Here is a 21,601-nt window from a genome sequence, read left to right on the forward strand (position 1 = left end):
GTCAAGCTGTCAAGTGCTGTGTGTGACACAGTCAGACACACACACACATACACACACACACACACACACACACACACACACACACACACACACACACACACACACACACACATCTCACAGACTTCTCTCTCTTTCTCTCTCTCTCACACACACACACACACACACACACACACACGCACACACACACACACGCACACACACACGCACACACGCACACACACACACACACACACACACACACACACACACACACACACACACACACACACACACACACACACACACACGCACACACACACACACACACACACACACTCAGAGCGGTACACGTGTTTGCATAGTTTCACTGTTCTTTTGGGTCTCCAGCAGATGGCATAATTCCTTCATGAACTCTCGTGAATTTGCCATGTTTTGTTCAGTGTTCAATAGCTTTTGATTTATCCATAGTATTTACCAATATTTATACTTAATGGCTACAAAGAGATATTCTAATGATCTTAACAGTACTGTCACATTAAATTTTTTTATTCCTGCATAGTGTCATATCCCACCTCAAAAAGATTTTTTATCCAGCTGGAATTTCAAGAATTTAAGAAACCAATGTAAGAAACCATGTTCTTCCTTAAATCAAACTGATGAATTCAACACTTATGTGTATAGTCAAGAATTTATCCTGGCGTAAATGAACTCATTCAGAAACCTTAGCTGTCAGACAGCATACTGTATCGTGTACACTACAACAAGATACTCAGACTGGGCCTACATTTGATTCTATGAGTCATCATCAGTCGCCCTTCTATTTCCATCAGTGGGAAAAGTGATAATAGGTCTAGGTTAACTCTTCATGACATACGATGCTTTTCCTGACACCAAATATCAGATGTGGAAAGATGCTAACCTTGACATGTCCTTTATTATGATTAGTATTATGATTATTATGATTATTACTACTACTACTACTACTACTACTATTACTACTAGCCTACTACTACTACTACTACTACTACTACCACCACCACCACCACCACCCCCACCAGTCATTTAGGTTACACAAAAACAATTCATTCTTGACTTTTCCTCCTCCTGTACCAGTAAGGCCATATCCACATTCAAAACCTATGGGCTTAGATAGACATGGACCAACACATTATATTATTTATGATGAACCAAAACAATAGGTTAGCATGTACAGTAGGAGGTCGGCTACGTACACAATTCTATAATTCTGTTCTGTAGCACTTATTTTTTTAGTAAATTAACCAGAATGCTGCTCTAAATAATCAGCACTCTTTCACATGTGGGCTTCATGATGAAATCATCATGAAATAAATAATTTCGCTTATTTAAACAGAATTTGACCTCACCATGATGAAGATGATCATCATTCATTCATCCTGGGTCGACTCTAGACCGACCATGGTGCTCAGAGGTCGGCCAGAGTCAGGCTTGGGGGTGAGGGGGCTGTCCTGGGTCTCAGAGGCAGGCTGGAGCAATGGGCTGGCTGGAGGCCGACCAGCGACCAGCTGTCAAGTCAGAGTGGACTACAAAGATGGCGCCTCCTGCAGCTCTGGCTTCTCTTCCGGGTTCACCCTGCTGCTCCGTAGCAAGCATCAGCTGAGAAGAAACCGATCAGTCTACAAAGAGGAAACAACACAGTAGCCGAGCAGGAAAGACAGACAGGACCCCACGGAAACGGTAAGGAACCACACCAAAACTACTATTCAACGATAACCAGGCTAGAGAAGAGCTGAAAGATTCACTCTATGTTACTCTGGACATCAGCCGTTACTGTCTTGAACAACAGGTGCGCTAGCTAACGTTTATACAGGTTCATACAGGTTTAGCTAACGCTAGCTTGGTATAGACACACACACACAGACGCACACAGCGTTATTAACTTAACTAACGCTACGTATAGTAACATGCAAAAGTGAGCTAACTGGCTAATGTCTGTATAATTAGCGTTAGCGTTAATTGACTAGCGTTAACCAATGAATCAACGTCTTACTAATTGACTGCTAACGTTAGTTGACATCTCCAGCTTTGACAGGTGATGCCACCCCTACAAACACAAGTTACGTTACGTAATTGTGTGTCCCTCGTCACAGTACAGCATGTCGATTAGCAATAACGCAATTGAAGGCTAAAAATATCAAATCCCTCTAACTTTATGTTGTCACCTAAAGATGCTTAGGCCTGAACTTAGATTTGTTAACTGTAGCTACATCGGCTCCATGTCGTGTCTCGTTCCAGTCGGCTTACTAACACTGTAGGTCACATGATGCCTCATAATCCATTGATAAGCCTACTGTGGTCGTTTTACAGTAGGAGTTTCTGCTGCTTATCTGGAATTTGCCTGAGAAAATCTTCATCTAGTATTGCAAGACAGACAGTACAAAAATGCATTTCCTACATTGGCTATTCCCAACCTGTGCACCCCATAGCTGAATTATTTTCTTATACAATTCTGCATTGTCATAGGTCCTCTCTGTATTTTTTAGGTATTAATACAGGCAGTATTTTTCCTTCTTCTTCAGCGGAGCTAAATTCCTGCAGTGATCATGAGATCGGCATGGGAGCAAGCTGTCAGATTTTTTTGGGTCACATGCCAGCTTCTCACAGCAGTGCTAAACTATCACACAAATGATAATGGTTCCCCTAATTAGTGGTCTTGACATGAGCATACCATGCAGAGAAATGTTTTTAATGTCAGATGCAACTTTTTGGATGCAACTTTTTCCCCCATTAAAGCCGGTGTTAGATCACCATTCATCATTCACTCATTCATAATTAAAATTGACTAAGTGGGCGGGCGGTGTTAGTCACGATTTGTGACATCATCAGTGATCATAAATCAGTTGGGATGTCATCAGCGATGTCACTTGAGCAATTGTGATGTGATGTCACTCCAGAGTTTGTGACTGACATGATCAATATCTGATTCCTACAGTTTCTGGTTGACTTGTGTGTTGAGCACGCCCTCCCTTCAGCACCATGGGGGAACTCTTTAGGAGTGAAGAGATGACGCTGGCTCAGCTCTTCCTCCAGTCCGAAGCTGCCTACTGCTGTGTCAGCGAACTGGGAGAGATTGGAATGGTGCAATTTCGTGATGTGAGTCCACTTCTAATCCATCCTGTTGTGCTCTGAATGACGACACTTTGGTTCTGCTTAAACTACTTTGGCTCGCCCTTTTCCTCCATTGCAACTGCAGCATCGAGGATGCTTTCCAAAAGCTATAGCCTTAACGTAAAGGCTCAGGGAAACTGATGCATGAGCAGCAGTCACTGTCATCCGTGTCGTGGTAAAGAAAACACATCAGTGAGATTGTTGAGAAAGTGCACTGCATACCTTCTGCATCATGTTCATCATGTGCTCACAGAGCTGACCCCTCATTCCATGGGAAAGCCCATGCATGACAGCCAGCCCTGAGGAAAGCATTGTGCTAGACTAGAGTATAAAGACGGGCTGTAACAAAGTGAAGATCTGTTCACACAATTATGGTTTACAAATAGTCTTTAAAAAGTCTTTCATGATATCTGTGTGTTTCTGTTTTTAACTGTATTAGCGGAATGTCGAGTGAGCCGGCGCAGCCATTGCGTAGGTACTAGGTAGCGTTGCAAATTTGCCCATTAATCGGCCCTAATTACCTAATTGAAAAATTCGGCTCCGTTAGGTCACCCGCTTCCTGACAGATTCAGCGCGATCGCACATAAAATGGTATAGCTGTGGCCGAACACAATTTCTCACTCACACAGAGACTGCACATTCTTATTATCGGATGATGGCCATGGGGGGTGACACATTAATACAATTCAGAGCGGCCTGGGAGAGTCAACGTTGTAATCACTCCAATTTCCCTAAAAGTACAAGGCAGGCTACCATTAAACAATATGTGTCCAATTCCCAAAAATGGCATTTTATTATTGTCACAGTAAAAAAAAACAAATCTATTGTTAGTGTGAAACTGTAGAAATTTTAAACGGAGGCACACTTTTTCAGATTTGATGCAAGTCCCACATTCAGATGATTGGCCGATATACACTACTTAGTGAAGTGCTACTCAATTTCCAGTCATTCATGCCACTTGGTCTGATAAAATAAATTACCAGGGAAAAGTGATTGTGTACACTCTCAAAAACACCTTATTCAGAATAGGTCAATAGATAAATAACGTGGTAAATTATGCAGAATAAAACAGCATTAAACCTGCATAGCCAATGAACTTCACAAATGGCAGCATTTAAGCATGTCATCAAATTATCGTTAATGGGGCAAGTTCATTTGCTAATCTTGAATGCAAGTGCTAGAAGCAGGATTGGTCTTACTACAGATATCGATGTGCCTCAAGTAATAAGTGAATAACGTGATTAATGTTTTAATAAATGAGTGTTATAATATTACAATCAATGTGGTCTTGCATGACATTTTTGAATTTGCCTTTGCAGCTAAATCCTGATGTGAACGTGTTCCAGCGCAAGTTTGTCAATGAAGTACGAAGGTGTGAGGAGATGGACCGCAAGCTGAGTGAGTGAGCTTCAACCTACTTATTATAGTTACTCATTATAGTTGTGAATGTTATGATTGTTTATTACTGCCACTACTGTCACCATCACCATGTGCATGCTCTCGATGGGAAGTTGTTTCAATTGCCACATGACCTTGCAGTAAAATCGATATGTGAGAATTGTTGAGTCTAAAATAGAGAGCCTGGTCTTTCATCTGCTTTATTTGTAAAGCGACTTGAGATAGCTCTTGTTATGATTTGCACGATATAAATATAAAATTGATTGATTGATTGAATTACCCCGGTACACCTCTTCTTACCCTGGCCTTTGGAACAAACTCCCGTTACGTGTCTATCACACAGGGTTTGTGGAGAAGGAGATCAAGAAGGCCAACATCCCCATACTTGACACAGGAGAGAACCCCGAAGTCCCCTTCCCTAGGGACATGATCGACCTGGAGGTGACTGCTCTCTTCTTGATTTTCAACTCTCACTCCATTTGAAACACTGAGCTCTGTCACCCAGTGCCTCCCTCTGATGACCTCTCCCCACAGGCCACATTTGAGAAGCTCGAGAATGAGCTGAAGGAGATCAACACCAACCAAGAAGCCCTGAAGAAGAACTTCCTGGAGCTGACTGAGCTCAAGCACATCCTGCGCCGCACGCAGCAGTTCTTTGATGAGGTCAGGTCCACTGTGCTCGAAGACTTGACATTACACCATCATGCAGTTCATACTAGCATACAAGTTCAGGATAGAAATGTTCTTCCTGTTTATAGTTGTTCATGTCTGTGATTGTTTATGGCTGTTTCATACAAGCTTATGTTTATGCTTACATCACATCTAAGCTGTTAAATACAGCTTTGAAAAGTACATTATCTGTTTTTCCCACAGCACGCCATGTGGCCGGCTGTTTGTGTGTGTGTGTGTGTGTGGGGGGGGGGGGGGGGGGGGGGGGGGGGGTGCTTAACCCTCTGTCCCGCTCTCTTAACCAGTCAAACTTACCCAGACTGTTGCTGTAAATAAGGGAATATTCGTAGTCAACGTCTTGGTTAAATGGTTAAAAGAGCATAGCATGGTCATTTTTGAGGCTTGACAGTAGATGCAATCTCTGATCAGATGAGTTGGTCATAGAAAGTTTGCTTTGGTATTAGGCGATGATAAGCTCACACAAGGAAGTCGTTTTTGCTCCTTGAATTGGCAAAAGGTTTTTGCACTCGTGATGGTTTGTGATTGCTCACATGGTCTTTGACCACTTATATAGGGCTATTCATATTATTTCATACAGTATAACACCACTGCAGTATAATACTGGACATGAACATTATTCTTGTGCCAGAGCCAAGCTTAGCCTTGCCCACTGTACCTTTGCCCCGCATTTACTTTATCCCACGCACTGCATTCACAGGCAACACTGGGTTAAGTTGTGTTTTTACAACTTGTCATGAGCTTTAATTGGGGTGAATCATTTAGCTAAACATGAAGCCTTTTCTGTCATCCATTAACTGGTACAATTCATTGTGTATGCTGGAAACAAACACTGCCTCTGCCTCTCTGTATCAGTCTTCTATCCAGAATCTCAATCAATGTGTTTAAAACGTCAACAGCAATTTTCACAAATGTGTATGTCTGATGAAATACATTGATAGTGATGATTATGTTGCTATTGTAGCTGATGATCTGTGAACTGACTCTTGTGCAGATGGAGGACCCCAGTCTATTAGAGGAGGCTCCTGGAGCCACTCTCCTGGACCCCAGCGAGGCTAATCGAGGCGCTCCTCCTCTCAGACTGGGGTGAGTCTGCTCTCTCCTAATTCAAACTGGATTAAGTGCTCTGTACAATTAGCATAAATGGGTGTGGCCGGGCGAGTTGAGGCCAGTTCCGGTTATTCAATTATTGAAACAAGCTTGCCCCCAGAGGTCTGGCTGCAAACACTTTTGAGATTTTCAAGTGGGCCTTGAGTTGGAAAACGTTGTGGATCGTTGCCCTAGGGGTACATAGAAAATCTGCTCAGGATCTGCTCAATGTTATATTCTTCAAAAGGTGGGTTATCATTCATTCATTGCATCATATGCTATAGTTGCCGTTTTCTAAGCAACATTTTGAATTCGGGTAAAGGGGGTACTTGGATTCAGAAATCAGGGAAAGGGGGTACTTAAGCAGAACCAACTAAAACACTTGGAGACCCACTGACCTAGACTGAGAATCATCAACCTTGTCTATCAATCATTAACCAGACTCTAAAAGGGATCTGGCAATAAACACGGTCCATTTAAGAGTGGCTAAATCCATTAGCACAAGCAGGCTAATTGAGGTAACTAGCAGCAACAGTGAGAGGATCTGATTCTGTCCCACCTGTTGTAGGTTTGTTGCTGGAGTGATTGGCAGGGAACGTATTCCCACGTTTGAGAGGATGCTGTGGAGAGTTTGTCGTGGAAACGTGTTCCTGAGGCAGGCGGACATTGAAGAGCCTCTGGAGGACCCGGCTACGGTCAGTACACAAGTACCAGTTCATAAGCAAAACTCTCCATCCAGTAGTCTCCATGGCTACTGCTGTGACATGGTGGCAGTGTTTGAAACTGGTCAAATATAATGCAGTGCTGAATCTTCTACTATTGTCCTAACAGGGTGACCAGGTCCACAAGTCTGTCTTCATCATCTTCTTCCAGGGAGACCAGCTTAAGAATCGAGTCAAGAAAATATGTGAGGGGTAAGATACTAGTGAAACTAAATGAATTTACCAATTGATGGCATTGTACAAGCCATGTCCTATACGTGTCCTCTAGGTCCCTTTTCTTATTGTACACGCCATGTCCTATACGTGTCCTATAGGTCCCCTTTCTTCATCTGTCCTCAGGTTCAGAGCCTCCTTGTACCCATGTCCAGAAACCCCGCAGGAGAGGAAAGAGATGGCCGCAGGAGTTAATGCGCGCATTGAGGACCTCCAGATGGTATGACCACCAATGGAAAATTGATTGGCAGGCAAAGCACGCATACAGAATGCATTGATACTGTACTATCACTGGCTTACATACTTGTCCAAGTTCCCTTTTCTTTGTTTCTGCACCGTCAGCTACAGTACTGGTGTCAGTTTTCATTGGAAAGTGCCTGCGTAGAGGAAATTGCATAAAATGGCATGTGGTCCGTACAATCACTGTCACTCTTCAGACAAAAACACTTCTGCTCTCTTCAGTTGTTTCTCCCCTGCACAGCCTGGCCTCTCTGACAGATATTGTAAGCGGATCAAGCTTAGAGCGACAACGTAATTTGATTAAACTTGGCGCACAGTACTACAGTACACAGTACTACAGTGGCAAATTGAGTTTATCTATGAAATGACCACTCATAGGAAATATCAGTTGATCAGATTAGGCAGCCTTCAAATTGGCTAGTTTCTGCTGTGCTCAAGCTGATTCTTTGGCTCCACATCAGCACATTTTTAAAGTCCCATAGTTTTGTTTTGTTTTAACCAGGGGAAAGTTGGCAGTGATATTAATGTGGTGGGTGGGGTAGGTAGCACTTAGAGAAGGTGATTGGCAACTCTGCCTGCCCATTAGGTGACCAAAAGACCTCTTCCAATCTTTCAAATATTAAGCTGCCTTCTACTCATACGATGGCAGGACTTTAGAGAGCAGCATGTCTCTCTTGTCACAAAGTGCTGTGAATACTGTCGATCGTTTGAAGGTGGTGAAATTGTAGCCATTTATATTAAAAAACAAGAACAACAGTGGGAGGTTTTATGCTGTAAAAGCATTTTGAAAAAAAATCTTTGTGGTCATAACATTCTGGAGGAACTGGCCAAGTAAGTCACTAAACAACTACACATAGACTACAAAATACAGTATGAACTGAAGTGGTGCTCCCTTCCTGGCTTGTTGTGCCAACCGGGCCTGGCCCGACTTGCTGGTGTGTTTTGGCGAGGCTTTGCATGTGTTTGGTAACAGCTCTCCAGCTCCAGCCCGCACACACAGTAAGACAAGGAGAGCTCACAGAGCTATTTCCTCTTCTAGGCAGAATCGGATCTTGATTTCCTCTTCCAGGCAGAATCTGATCTTCCCACCCAGAATGCACCGTTGTTGTTATTATAGTGTTATAGTGTTACTCCCTGGTGGTGTGGGGTACAGTGTGAGGCACTGTAGATCAAAGTTCTCCTTCCCTTCTTTGGCCTGGAAAACAGGAACCCTTTCTCATCTCTGGCATGTAAAGAACCAGCTGCCCATAGGGTTGTTGACCCTATGGGCGTTAAGTTAACCTTGTGTGGCAAGACCCGCCCCAGCAATCACACGCACCTCAGCGATGAGTCTCTCTTGTGTACTTGTTTATATTTCAGGATCAGTTACGGGCGGGGGCGTGGGAGAGACTCCGCTTAATGCTTGGCAGGCCTCCTGTCTGACACACAGATTGGTATCCCCTCATCCTCTCACACTGGCCAGGGAATGTGCACCTTAGTGTTTGCGGGGGAGCTGTTATGCTTGTCGCTACGTGGGCATGAGAGCTGGATGACAGGACGGCGAGGGCGAGGAGAAATGTCAGAAGTTGGATGGTGATCAGCTATGTGTGGGGCCACTGAGATCAGCTATGTGTGGGCTGCTGAGAGTCTCCACAGTGGGCGAGACTGTGCGTGGGCACAAGGCACAGCTTAAGTGTCCCTGCTATTTGCTGATCGTGGTACACGCTTTAAATGTCAGCCATGCAAGAACGTACCTGGGAATATCCAAGCGTCTCATATGGGAAAACCTGATGGATCAAATAGCCTATCGCCTTCAGCACATGTCACATGACATAGTGCAGGGTAATCACTCCATAAATGTAAACCCCCTGTGAATATCAAGGAATATGTTATTCATTGCAGCTGCTGTTTTTGGGCATATGAGGCACTTTGCACTCACAAGTCACAAGCGAATCGGCAACAGACTGTAGGGCTTTGACTGTGATAGCCTTTTCTGATAGTGGACATTGTCATTCACATAGATTGGAACTATGAGTTTACATACATACATAGTACATACATACTCACTCTCACTCACTCAAAGAGAAAATAATGTTGTCTTTGTCTAAAAGTAGTTGGGTAAATGTTATTTCCAATTGATAATTGCATGGTTTAAAGCCACTATATGCGTCCCCCCCCTCACTAGATGTCACACTAGAGCAGCAGCATCAGACATAAACAAATACAGGCTATGAAACACACAGGCTCGTCTTCCAATGCTACCGCATCGCTCTTCCAGCTGTGTGTGGAGTGAACGCACATGCAGAGCGAGCCACAGCCGGCCGACCGCATTCAAACAAAAACCCGGAAATGCCACACATGGTCCCGCAGGATAACAGCTGATCAGAAAATAACTTGTAATACCTTGTTTACCGCAGCATAACAGCTGATCAGAAAATAACTTGTAATACCTTGTTTACCGCAGCATAACAGCTGATCAGAAAATAACTTGTAATACCTTGTTTACCTTGTTTACCGCCATGGCAGCTCCCTCTCTCGCCTTCATTCTCACGCTCGCACCACCGCTGATCACAAGCCTCGCATGGTCGCTCAGAACCACATTACTCGCCTGTCACTCTAGATATAGTATTTGGTGCTTTTTAAGATGCTCTTTCAAACCCTCCTCAATAGCCTTTTTTAGCAGTTCAAATGTCGTTTCCATCAATATTTCAGAAATGTAGAGCACTGATTGTTCTCTATGACTCAGGCAGATTTGCAAAATGACTCATTTCTAATTATATTCCGAGAGGCACACATCAACACGTTCTTTCAGTTGCATTAGTATTTCTTAGAGGGTCAGAGTAGGGGTCCACCCAGTCTCAAATACACTTTTACAGCAATGTATACTGGCTCTTGCTGGGTGGTCCGACCTCTGACCTTCTGGATGCAGGACTCTCTCAGTAACCATACCTGCCAACAGTTGGAGCTATATACTGTAGTTGAGATATGTCCTCTCTGCCCCCCCCCCCCGAAGGTGCTGAACCAGACGGAGGACCACAGGCAGAGGGTCCTACAGGCGGCAGCCAAAACGGTCAGAGTGTGGTTCATCAAGGTGAGGAAGATGAAGGCCATCTACCACACCCTGAACCTCTGCAACATCGACGTCACTCAGAAGTGTCTGATCGCTGAGGTGTGGTGCCCTGTCTCTGACCTGGACTCCATCCAGTTTGCCCTGCGCAGGGGGACGGTGAGTCGCTGCTCCGCCTCGCAGCAGCACACATAACGAGGTTTAATGGAAACTACTAACCATGTAGAATGTTTGGTTCATATCTTATAGACACAGTCATCCAGGGTCCCACTTTTCATACTGATTGATAGAGTTTTGCATTGGTTCCAATTAATCTAGTTGTTGATTGGGTGGAGTAGCTCTAAACTATGACTGTAAAGAGGGCGTTAAGTTAACCTTGTGTGGCATTATGTTGTGTTCTGTACTGTAGGAGAAAAGCGGCTCCACTGTGCCTTCCATCCTCAACAGGATGCAGAGCAAGCAGACTCCGCCCACCTACAACAAGACAAACAAGTTCACCTCAGGCTTCCAGAACATCGTGGATGCTTATGGAATCGGCAACTACCGTGAGATTAACCCAGGTAAGCGTGCTTGCCTTGTCACACCTGTGTCTCGGTCTGACCTCTCTCTGTCATTACCGAGATCATCAGTGTCATTCTGAATCCCCTGAGGCAACATGATTTTGCCTGTTAAAGCAGAGTCTGTTTACCCAGCTGACTGTAGTATTGAGCTCCAGCGAGCGAAAGGCTGCTACCTCAGCTGCTAAGTCTGCTTCATCACCCGTTGTCACCTTGTTGGGACATGCTGTGTATGGAGTGTTCAATCCTACGTTGTTTCACCTGCCAGCCCACCCTCCCCTCACACCTGCCTGCCTCCTTGTCTCCAGCGCCATACACCATCATCACCTTCCCCTTCCTTTTCGCTGTCATGTTTGGTGACCTGGGCCATGGGGTGCTCATGACCTGTGCTGCCCTCTACCTGGTGCTGAGAGAGAGCAGGCTGATGGCCCAGAAGAACGATAACGAGGTATGGATGCTGCACTGTCCCATCATGACCATCTCATCGGCCCTAGACCATTCTTACTGGTGATGCACCACCAGCCCCACAACCCTTCAGGACGTGGTTGCGCCTATGGATTTACATTGCTGCTTTTCTATTAGAAATCCATTGGATTGCAGGAGTTGTAGAAGATATATTTAGTCAATTGAGGGGCACATGTACTATTTTTCACCTGAGATCTTAAAGAGTAAATTGTGTCATTGTTTTCTGGTAGATGTTCAGCATGGTGTTTGCGGGGCGCTACATCATCCTGCTGATGGGAATCTTCTCAATCTACACGGGCATCATCTACAACGATTGCTTCTCTAAGTCCCTCAACGTGTTTGGCTCTGGCTGGAGTGTCAAGCCCATGTTCATCCTTCGAATAGCAGGCAACTCGACGTGGACGTAAGTACCATTGCTAGCAGTGATTGATATAGCACCTTTAACCCAGTCAGACAGATTCCAACGAGACACAGTGGCCACTGCGTGTAGTGCAGCTGTGGTGTCTCACTAACTGCGTTCTCCCTCTCAAAACAAATGTGTGCGCGAGCAAACCAGGGAACGACATTTTTAACAGCCTGTAGGCTATTTTGTAGCTTTAGTTTAGTTTCTTTAACCGACTTGAGATTATTTTACCGAGGACATTATATCTATTTGACCGTTTTCAGCTGTGTTGTTGAAACACATCCTGATTCATATAAAAAGGCAAGCTTTTCATTGACAATCCAACCAAAGGATTTTTATTATGAAGAACTTAGAGATACAGCTGCGACTTTTGAGAGACAGAGAGAGAGTGAAGAGAAGAGAAGGAAAAAAGAAGAGACGAGATAGTGAAACAGAGCTTTGTGTGTGTGTGTGTGTGGGGGGGGGGGGGTGGCGTCTACGTGATTAGCCAGCTGCTGCGTGACATTGGGTTGCATCCCCCAAAGTAGGATCACCCTGTTGCACCCACCCATTGGCATCGGAGCTTGATGCCAATGTGGAGCGCTGGACTCTGTGTGAAACTGACCTTTATATACAGTAGGTATGTAGAACTTAACTCATAGTAATTTGTGCTATGTTCATATCCTCTTCAGGGATCAGGATGTTGAAGACAATAAGGTTCTGCAGTTGGACCCAGCAGTAGACGGAGTGTTCAACGGACCGTACCCCATTGGCATTGATCCGGTGATTGTTTTTCTTCCACCAACAGATGAAAACTAGCTTACTAATAGTTAACGTGTTTGCCAGCTGTGAGTGTTGCGAACTGTCTGTATGTTACATCCTCAGCAAAAGATTAAGCCCAGGTGCAATGAAGAACTCCAACAAACCGTATACAGCCTAAATCACACAATATAATGGCAAAGCTGGAACTTGAAATTAATCTTCTTGCTCACAACACACTTACATGGGCGTTTTGAATGATAGAGAAATGTGAAATGGAAAAACCAATCTTCCACTGTAACCACACTGATGCTCAGCTCAAAAAGGGCCTCTTGAAAATGCTACAGTCCTGTAACAACATCAGCAAATATTGATGCTAAAAAGTAAAGTCACATCCCATCATACCAACTCTGTGACCATGTTGTCCCTCAGATATGGAACATTGCCACCAACAAGCTGACGTTCCTCAACTCCTTCAAGATGAAGATGTCTGTTATCCTGGGTGTCATCCACATGCTGTTTGGAGTCACTCTCAGTCTCTTCAACCACCTGTGAGACATTTTCAACCGCTGGTTTCATCCCCATTTATTGTGATGCCCCTAAAGCACAAAGAGACAAGAGAGCCATTCTGCGTGTGCTTTTATCTCTCTGACTTTGTGTCTTGTCTTGTTATTTGTGACAAATCGGTTGTTTATGTGTCCATGCAGGTATTTCAAGAAGCCCCTGAACATCTACCTGGGCTTCATCCCAGAGATCGTCTTCATGGCCAGCCTGTTTGGCTACCTGGTCCTTCTGGTCTTCTATAAGTGGTTGTCGTATGACGCCCGCACCTCCAGGGACGCTCCCAGCCTCCTCATCGCCTTCATCAACATGTTCCTCTTCAACTACAGTGACCCAAGCAGCAAACTTCTCTACACTGGACAGGTCCCATACACTTTTCTTCTTCTGCACTCCGCCCATCTCTCCATCCATCCCTTCATCCTGCAGAGGAATACCCTGAAAACAATCATTCACTCACTCATTTTCCCTTCTGCTTGTTCTTCTTCTCCCCTGGATGTGTAGATTGGATTACAATCATTGCTGGTGGTTATTGCCTTGGCGTGTGTCCCCTGTATGTTAATAGTGAAAACTCTGGTTATGCGGAGACAGTACCTATGGCGGAGAAACCTGGTAAGAAGGAGCACACCTGCCCTTGCTCTCACTGTGTAGCCTATATTGCACATATACACACACACACAGTGAGTTTAGTGTTTTGTTGCATTCTAACCGCTCTCTTTTCTCAACCTTGCATGATAGGGCACACAGAACTTCGGAGGGATCCGGGTGGGCAACGGGCCCACGGAGGACGAGGCTGAGATCATCCAACATGACCAGCTCTCGCAGCACTCCGAGGAGGAACCAGAGGTAAGGCAGTCAAGTCCTAGCCAGGAATAATGTCTTCTACCGGGCAGCTTTTGTCCCCCCGTGCTTTAGGAGCTGGAGTAGTTAGGCCAGTATGTTGGTGAAGGAGGCGCGAGGAGAACACAGCCAGGTTATAGGATCCAGTGCCAGCCTACTTTAGATGGAATATCTTTGAATAATTCACTCATTCAGCCACATTTGGAAACTTAAACCATTGCCTCATGTTTCCGCTCCCACAGTGGCAGTGACCAACATCAATTATGGATATAGGCGTGGTTTGGCAAAATGAGTTGAATAAGCTCCAGCCTTTCCCCATTTAGAACGTAGTGATGTTATGAAATTAAACTAATACAGATTCAGCCACCTTGAATTGCCGGCTGATCCTTCCTTGACAGCTCCCTGCAAGGGTGCATCCAGATCCATGGCAGAATAAACCAAGATAAAACAGAAACCTAATTTAGCTACTTAAACTTAACATGACATAACTTAAACCAATTCAACCCCTTCTATGGTGTAACAAAGTTCAGTTCTTTGGTATGGCAGCCAGCTGGGAGCTCAAGGTGGGTGCCACTGTACTGATAAATATCATAAAGAATCAACACCCGCGCTGCTTTTTTACCTGTTGTGAACTTCAGAGCCATATTTCCTGCTGTACTCTGAAGCCACACCGAACTGAAACCCAGTTGTAAGATGGAGGCGGGTCATTTGATAGTCAAGGCCGGAGAGAGAGGGCCTCTTTGTTTTTTTATGTGGAACATTTTCAAAGTGCCTCAAATAGATTTAATCTCCTAGCATTCTCCTAGCTGACCTTTGGAGAGAAGAGACAGTGGATATGATTGGAAGCAACTGTTAATGAATAAACACAGTCCATGCCATTGTAAACACATCCTTGTAGACGTGTGCTCTTCATAGCTTGTAGGGCTTTGCTGTGCTTTAGTCTGTCAAAGCTGATGGGCTATTTTCTCAATTCTGGTGTGTTCAGCCATGTTTGCTGGTCCCTTCAGAACAATTTATTCTCATAATGTAGCTACGCCTGTGCACTCCAGCTTGTTTTCAGTGCTTCATTTCTTCATGGACAATATCCAGTTTATTTTGGCAGTTTGTTGTATTGTACTGTACTTGAGTGTGTCTATACTCCTCCCACTGGCTGGACAGGTGTTGAGGGTCCTTAATCTGGGTGCTGAAGCAGCAGGTCTAGCATTAACAACAGAGAAGGTGTAACATTTGGCTCAAAAGAAAACCTTGACTAGACCTAAATTAAATGTCTAATCCAGTCTGAGATTAAATTTCTGTTATTTCTGCGTGTAAACAGTATGAACTGGCATCTCTGTGTTCTAAAATGAAAGCTTGCTACAATGCTAAAGCAGCTCTTCTAGCAGCATGTTTAGGGTGTAACATTTGACAGGTAATGGGTCAGTCAGGGGCATGTCAGAGCTATCTACAAACACAGACACAGCAGCAACTAACATGCCCAAACCCAGAAAACACATGTGAAGACCGCTGAACATCAGAGCAAAATATTGTTCTGCTCTAATGTTGACTTCATCCTCTCACCTTATAAGTCTGTTAATAATGGCACTCATTACTTTTTTCCTATTCGATGTGTGTCTGTCCGTTTGTGTGTATGTGTGTGTTGTCAATAATCAAGCGTTGCCTTTTGTCACTTGCTTCCGTGGCCCCCGAGGAGGAAGAGGTAGGACCCATCTCTGCAACCTGCCCCCCTTCTCCCCATGTGCATGTCTTGCAATTCTGTCTTTCTGGGGCTGGTTGCACAAAGCACCTTAAATTAAGATTTTCCTTAGAGTCCGAGTTAAGGCGTCTAAAGGCTTCTAAAATAGAATTGGCTGCATAAAACACCCTTAAATCTTGTGCTCATGTTTTCTTTAAATTGTTTAACCTTAAGGAGAAGATTTGAGGGTGTTTTGGGCAACCAATCTTATTTTATGGACAGCTTAACTCAGACCCTAAGGAAAATCTTAACTTAAGGGGCTTTGTGAAACTGGCCCCTGGCCCTTAGCTTTGTTCTCTGTGTATGTTGCCAGCCAATGCCTGCTGCTCCTAGCTGTGTCTCTGCGTGGTCCATGTGTTTCTGGTGTCTCTCATTGTAACGTGGGTAGAAGAGGTTCCTCAAGCGGCCGTTAAGTTGGGGCAGCATCTTCTAGACTAGCTCTTCTTTACAGTCTCAATCAGGTGGTGGGTATTGGGTTGGGTTGGATAGTCTTTATTGTCCCCGAGGGCAATTTGGTTTGCAAACAGTAGTCAACACAACCAATACACATAAATAAATACATAAATAAATACATAAATAAATACATAAATACATACATAAATACATAAATAAATGAATAGAAATACCTAAAAATACATAAATACGTATACCGATAACTTTTTGTTAATGTCATCATAATAAAGTTGCAATGAGATAAAACCACCAAGACTCCCATCAGTGTGTGTGCACTGACCTTGTTGTCAGGAAGTCGACCAGCCAGCATATAGTGCCAAAATCCATGCCAGATATTCCAGAAAGCCTGCGAGCTAGAATATGGGCTGCATGCAGTTGAAAGCTGATGAGGAGAAATCAACAAAGCATGCTTGTTTTGGGGTATTGGAAGCATGAGGCATCCAGCAAGGCAGCTGATTCGTGCGGGTCAAAGGGTCCTAACAGGATGATGCCAAATGGCTTCTTCAATCAATCAATGCCCTTTTGACCTCTTTGTGAACTGAATGAATGTGATCACGTTTCTATTTCATATCTGCCCCACAGTTCAACTTTGGGGATGTGGCAGTGCACCAGGCCATCCACACCATAGAGTACTGCTTGGGCTGTATCTCCAACACGGCTTCCTATCTGAGGCTATGGGCCCTCAGTCTAGCCCATGCACGTAAGTCATAACACGCTACACACACACACAAACATCAAGAGAAACGCACACAAATGAACGCATTCTCAGGTTCTCATCGCCTTCGGTACAACCCGTGTCCTGCTGTCTTGCTCCCGTGCACAGAGTTGTCGGAGGTGCTGTGGACCATGGTGATGCACATTGGCCTCGCCTCAGACAAATTCTACGGCTTCATTCTTCTCACCGTAGTCTTCAGCGCCTTCGCTGTCCTCACAGTTTGCATCCTTCTCATTATGGAAGGCCTGTCGGCTTTCCTGCATGCACTGCGTCTGCACTGGTGAGTACTGCCTCCTAGCTGTCTCATCTGGTACTGTATGTGGACATGTTTACTTTCTCTCCTCAGTCTTGATCTCAGTTTCACTCAAGATCTCATGAGCTACACAGACACGCATGCACACGCGCGCACACACACACACACACACACACACACACACACACACACACACACACACACACACACACACACACACACACACACACACACACATCCATAGTGTCTTTGAGAATCTCCTCCAGCATTAAGAAGCTACATTTATGAAAAGCATTAATCCAAATGAAGCCCATGTAGCTTGCCGTTAACATTGATCAGAGTGAAAGATGAAGGCACCCCTTGTGGAGGGCCAATGAACCCTATGCCATACTGTAGATCTATGGCTCCCTCTGCAGGCTAGACCGTCTCTTACCAACTTCTACAGGATCTCAACCATGGAAGTTATATTATCTGTAAGTAGGTCGTATTTGGCCCCGCCCACTCTCACATTAGCTTTTCCATGCTTTTCAAAAACGGCGAGCGATGGGGGTTTATGGGCGGCGACCACAGAAGTATTATATTATCAGTCTCAGCCACCGTCCCAGGGTGTGTCCAAATGACAAGTTCACAGATTGTGGTTTTTCAGCGCTCGCTCTCTTTCCTGGCCCGGGGCCTGGAACATGTCTGGGGTCCCGTCTAGAGCCCAGGCCGGCCTGTCTCTAGTTTTGTGTGTGTGTGTGTGTGTGTGTGTGTGTGTGTGTGTGTGGCGTGCAGACCGGGCTATGACTCCTCAGTAAGGCATGGTGGAGCCGCTGTTTGTCCTCTCATGAATGTCTTTGTGTGGCATGGCTGACAGTGTGCCTGAGGTGGCTTTGATAATCCACTGGCACATTCACAAAGCATGCCAGGCAGGCAGGCAGGCAGACACTCCTCTCTGTAATGAGCCTCATCACAGGAATGCTGGCTGACTCCACTTTCACTAATGGACTTCGGGGTCAATGAGGCATGATGACTTTTGAACATAGGCAAGCCAGTAATCAACCTTTTTCTTCTTTCTATTTGTGTTGCGTTTTTTTTTGGGGGGGGGGGGGGGTTGAGACAATTATCTTAATACTATAATTGGAGAGCTGTCTGTTTGTTTGTCTGTTTTTTTTTTTTTTGTATTATTGAAAAATGTCAGAGTGTTTGCTGCTCTCATAATGATTGACTAGCTCATGTCACTGTCTGTTTGCCAGAGGTGGCCAAATTTAGAATTCAATAGGCAAGGATATGTTTGTTGTTGGCGTGTCTCTTCTCAAGTGCTCATCTGTTTTGCTGGAGAGATTCCTACAGTGGTTTGGATTGGAGACAGTAATCAACAAAATACAGTCGATTTTAAATTATGCAGAATAATGGCAGCAGTAACTAAACAAAATCTTCTCACGCAAGCTAGAGTTTATGACTTTGAAAGAAGTGCCAGAAGTTAATGTACAGTACAGGTCGTTGTTTTTATATGATGACCCCCCCAACCCCTCACCCCCCTATAGTCTGCCTTCCTCCTCCAGACAGACTATGGAATGGCGGGCATTTCGGGGTTCCTCAGTTGGAAGGTGATCCAGGCGTTGGTTAGCATCGAGCTATTAAAAATAGAGTCTGATCGTTTACCCCAGGGGAAGAGGCTTAGGTTTCTGGCCCCGGGGCCAGGCCCAGTTTTAGAGGTGCAGGGCGATGTGGTCATGGGCGGGTGCAGGTGGGCTGTGTTACCAGCTGCTCCACAGAGGCAGGCTGTGGAATAGAGAGCAGGGCTCGTCTGTCGCAAATGCTTAGCGCTATCCAAGGCTATCCACTAGCCTGCTCTACCTAACTTGACTGAAGCCGACTTGACTGTGTGTGCCTGTGTTAGCGTTTCTGCACGAGAGGCTTCCAGATCAGCGTTTTTTTGACGAGATCCTGTCTTTACTCTCGTTCCAGGGTGGAGTTTCAGAACAAGTTCTACACTGGCCAGGGCTTCAAGTTCCTCCCCTTCACCTTCGACAGCATCTTGGAGGGGAGGTTTGAGGACTGAGCATGGCACTCTTCTTCTTCCATTGATTAATGGGAAGCTATGTGCTGTTGAATAGTGATTTCTGTGTGATGTACTGTAGTGTCCATCCTTCTGGGTGTTACCGCGACCACATGAGTGACACTCCCCGAGATCATCTGTTGCGGTTGAGGTCTGCCATTTTGTTTTAAACCTCTCAAGCGTTTTTAGAATTTGACCTATCTGAATCTGGAACTATTCCACTCAGAAATGTATATAATATCTAGCTATCCTTGGTTATTTTCCCTATACAGCTTATTCATTCATTCCTCAGAAAAATATATATGTTCTCTGTCATGTCATGTTCTTGTTTTTTGTCTTGTTTAATATTATTTATGCAATCTTTTTACATATGAAACCTTTTTTGTCCATCCTCACTGAGAGAGTTGCACTACTGATCATTATAAATGAGGTTTACTTTGCCACAGTTACAAATGCAGATTCCTCGTTGATTCAGATTGATGGATGCTTCAGAGTCGTAAAGTGATACAGGAGCTAGTGTGGACTTCATGTCTAGATATCTGCCCCATGTTGCTTTATCCACATTGCCCCTTTCTCTCTTGGTCCTTTACCAACAATCACCATTCATGAAGCTGCTCCTCTGATTTCATACGCACACCCACATACACTCACACACTTTTAGATTTTCTCACACACACACACACACACACACACACACACACACACACACACACACACACACACACACACACACACACACACACACACACACACACACACACACACACACACACACACACACACACACACACACACACACACACACACACACACAGTAAAGGTCCAAAGGGAATAAATTCTAACATTCAAATACATCAAGATTTCGGTCAGTTCTGTGAAAATGGAGCTGAATCTATTGTTTTATCCTGCTTCAACATCCGCAGTAAATGAATGGGAATCTCTCTCTTATGTGGTCTGTGTAGTTAGTGGTTATTTATGTAACATACAGTAGGTGGATTTTCTGTGATAGTCCAGAATGCTCAAATGATCTGACGTGAGTCTCGTTGATTTTTGTTGTTCCTTATGTTGACAATGGTTTACATGTTTCTGACCCGTTTAGAAGGGAGAGGGAAGGGCAGACTACAGCACAGATGTACAAATGGAATCAGTCCCTGTACATCTACAACCATCTACTTTAATATCTGTCAATAAAGTGGCAAGACCTGGTTTAAGTGCTGATCGCCTCGATGTTTATTCATTACATTTATTTTAATAAGAATTTAGAAGCAGTGTTTGGTACAGTATACTGTTATACAGCTATCTCTGGTGGCTGCAGAGGAGTGTAGCATTGCCACTGTGTCAGTACTCCTCTGGGTGGCGATATTGGACAGGCTGTTCTGACCTTTGTTGTTGAGAACCAAGACTTGTGGATTGATTTACTCCAGCCTTTGTGGCTGATTTTTCAGTTTCAGTGATGCATGCTGTGTACTTCTAAGTTAGTTTTATGGGAAATGTATAATGTAGAAATTACAAGATGTAATCTTATAATAATAAGAAGAAGAATATGAATGTGAAGTGTCTGTGTGTAAGCAGAATTGTGTTAGTTTGGCCACAGCTATGCCATTTTACGTGCGATCAGGCTGAATCTTTCAGGAAGTATAAAGAGCACCCCTGCAGGTGACCTGACTGAGCCGGATTTTTTAATTGGGTGATTTTAGGGCCGATTAATTGCCCTAATTACCTAATGATTGCCCTAATTACCTAATGATGTGATGTAACTCAAGCATTGATGACATCATCTGGTGACATCACTGATGACACCACCCTCAATGACATAATCGAGTGCTCGAGTGACATCGCTGGTGACCACCAATTCTATACATAAGTGGTGATATCAGTGATTTATGATGGATTTGAGTGTGTCCTGGAGGCTTTGGAGATCACTGTGGATTCTAGACCAGGAGAGGTTGAACTCCCACGGGTCCACTAGTCATCTAAATATAAGCCCCTTGAGTTACTACACATGGCAGGTTATTTTATTTCCCGGTTCCACTGCTGAAAGATGATAACAGAGCCAACAAAAAGAACCCTAGGAGACACCACTTCTTTTGAAAATGTATTTTTCACTTAATGGATGTTTTCTCAGGTAAGCTGCTTATAATCTAGTTACCCCAACATAAGTGTCCAGTTGACTTTCTCAGTCCTGTCAAAGAAATCAGGAAATTTTCATATTTCCACAAATATTCCACAATTAAATTATTTTGCCCATGACAATCACAGCAGCACTTGTATCGGCGATTCGGCAGCATCCAACATGGCAGCTTTCTGAGTTTTGGAGGAGGGGAC

At 44.4% G+C, this 21,601-nt stretch overlaps 1 protein-coding gene across 1 annotated transcript; it reads left to right on the top strand.

Annotated features, from left to right (window-relative positions):
* The first annotated feature begins 1,598 nt into the window (after positions 1-1,598).
* On the top strand, positions 1,599-20,492 carry atp6v0a1a (ATPase H+ transporting V0 subunit a1a). Its single transcript, XM_083648607.1, has 21 exons — positions 1,599-1,695; positions 2,951-3,111; positions 4,446-4,524; positions 4,868-4,965; positions 5,059-5,187; positions 6,206-6,297; positions 6,869-6,995; positions 7,132-7,214; positions 7,362-7,455; positions 10,468-10,680; positions 10,931-11,081; positions 11,387-11,526; positions 11,774-11,946; positions 12,618-12,708; positions 13,117-13,235; positions 13,392-13,608; positions 13,747-13,854; positions 13,981-14,088; positions 16,850-16,967; positions 17,091-17,262; positions 19,186-20,492. The coding sequence occupies exons 2-21, from the start codon at positions 2,995-2,997 to the stop codon at positions 19,277-19,279; spliced, it is 2,523 nt and encodes an 840-aa protein (XP_083504733.1). The 5' UTR covers positions 1,599-1,695; positions 2,951-2,994; the 3' UTR covers positions 19,280-20,492.
* Positions 20,493-21,601: the final 1,109 nt, after the last annotated feature.

This window comes from Poromitra crassiceps, assembly GCF_964638095.1.
Source record: "Poromitra crassiceps genome assembly, chromosome: 13".
Classification (NCBI taxonomy): Eukaryota; Metazoa; Chordata; class Actinopteri; order Beryciformes; family Melamphaidae; genus Poromitra; species Poromitra crassiceps.

What these genes read in the sequence shown, in the direction of transcription:
- atp6v0a1a (XM_083648607.1), top strand. Translation starts at nt 2,995, where the DNA reads ATGGGGGAACTCTTTAGGAGTGAAGAGATGACGCTGGCTCAGCTCTTC. An exon ending in CTCTGGAGGACCCGGCTACG is followed by an intron (nt 6,996 to 7,131) that starts GTCAGTACACAA and finishes TTGTCCTAACAG; the next exon opens with GGTGACCAGGTCCACAAGTC. An exon ending in CTACCGTGAGATTAACCCAG is followed by an intron (nt 11,082 to 11,386) that starts GTAAGCGTGCTT and finishes CCTTGTCTCCAG; the next exon opens with CGCCATACACCATCATCACC.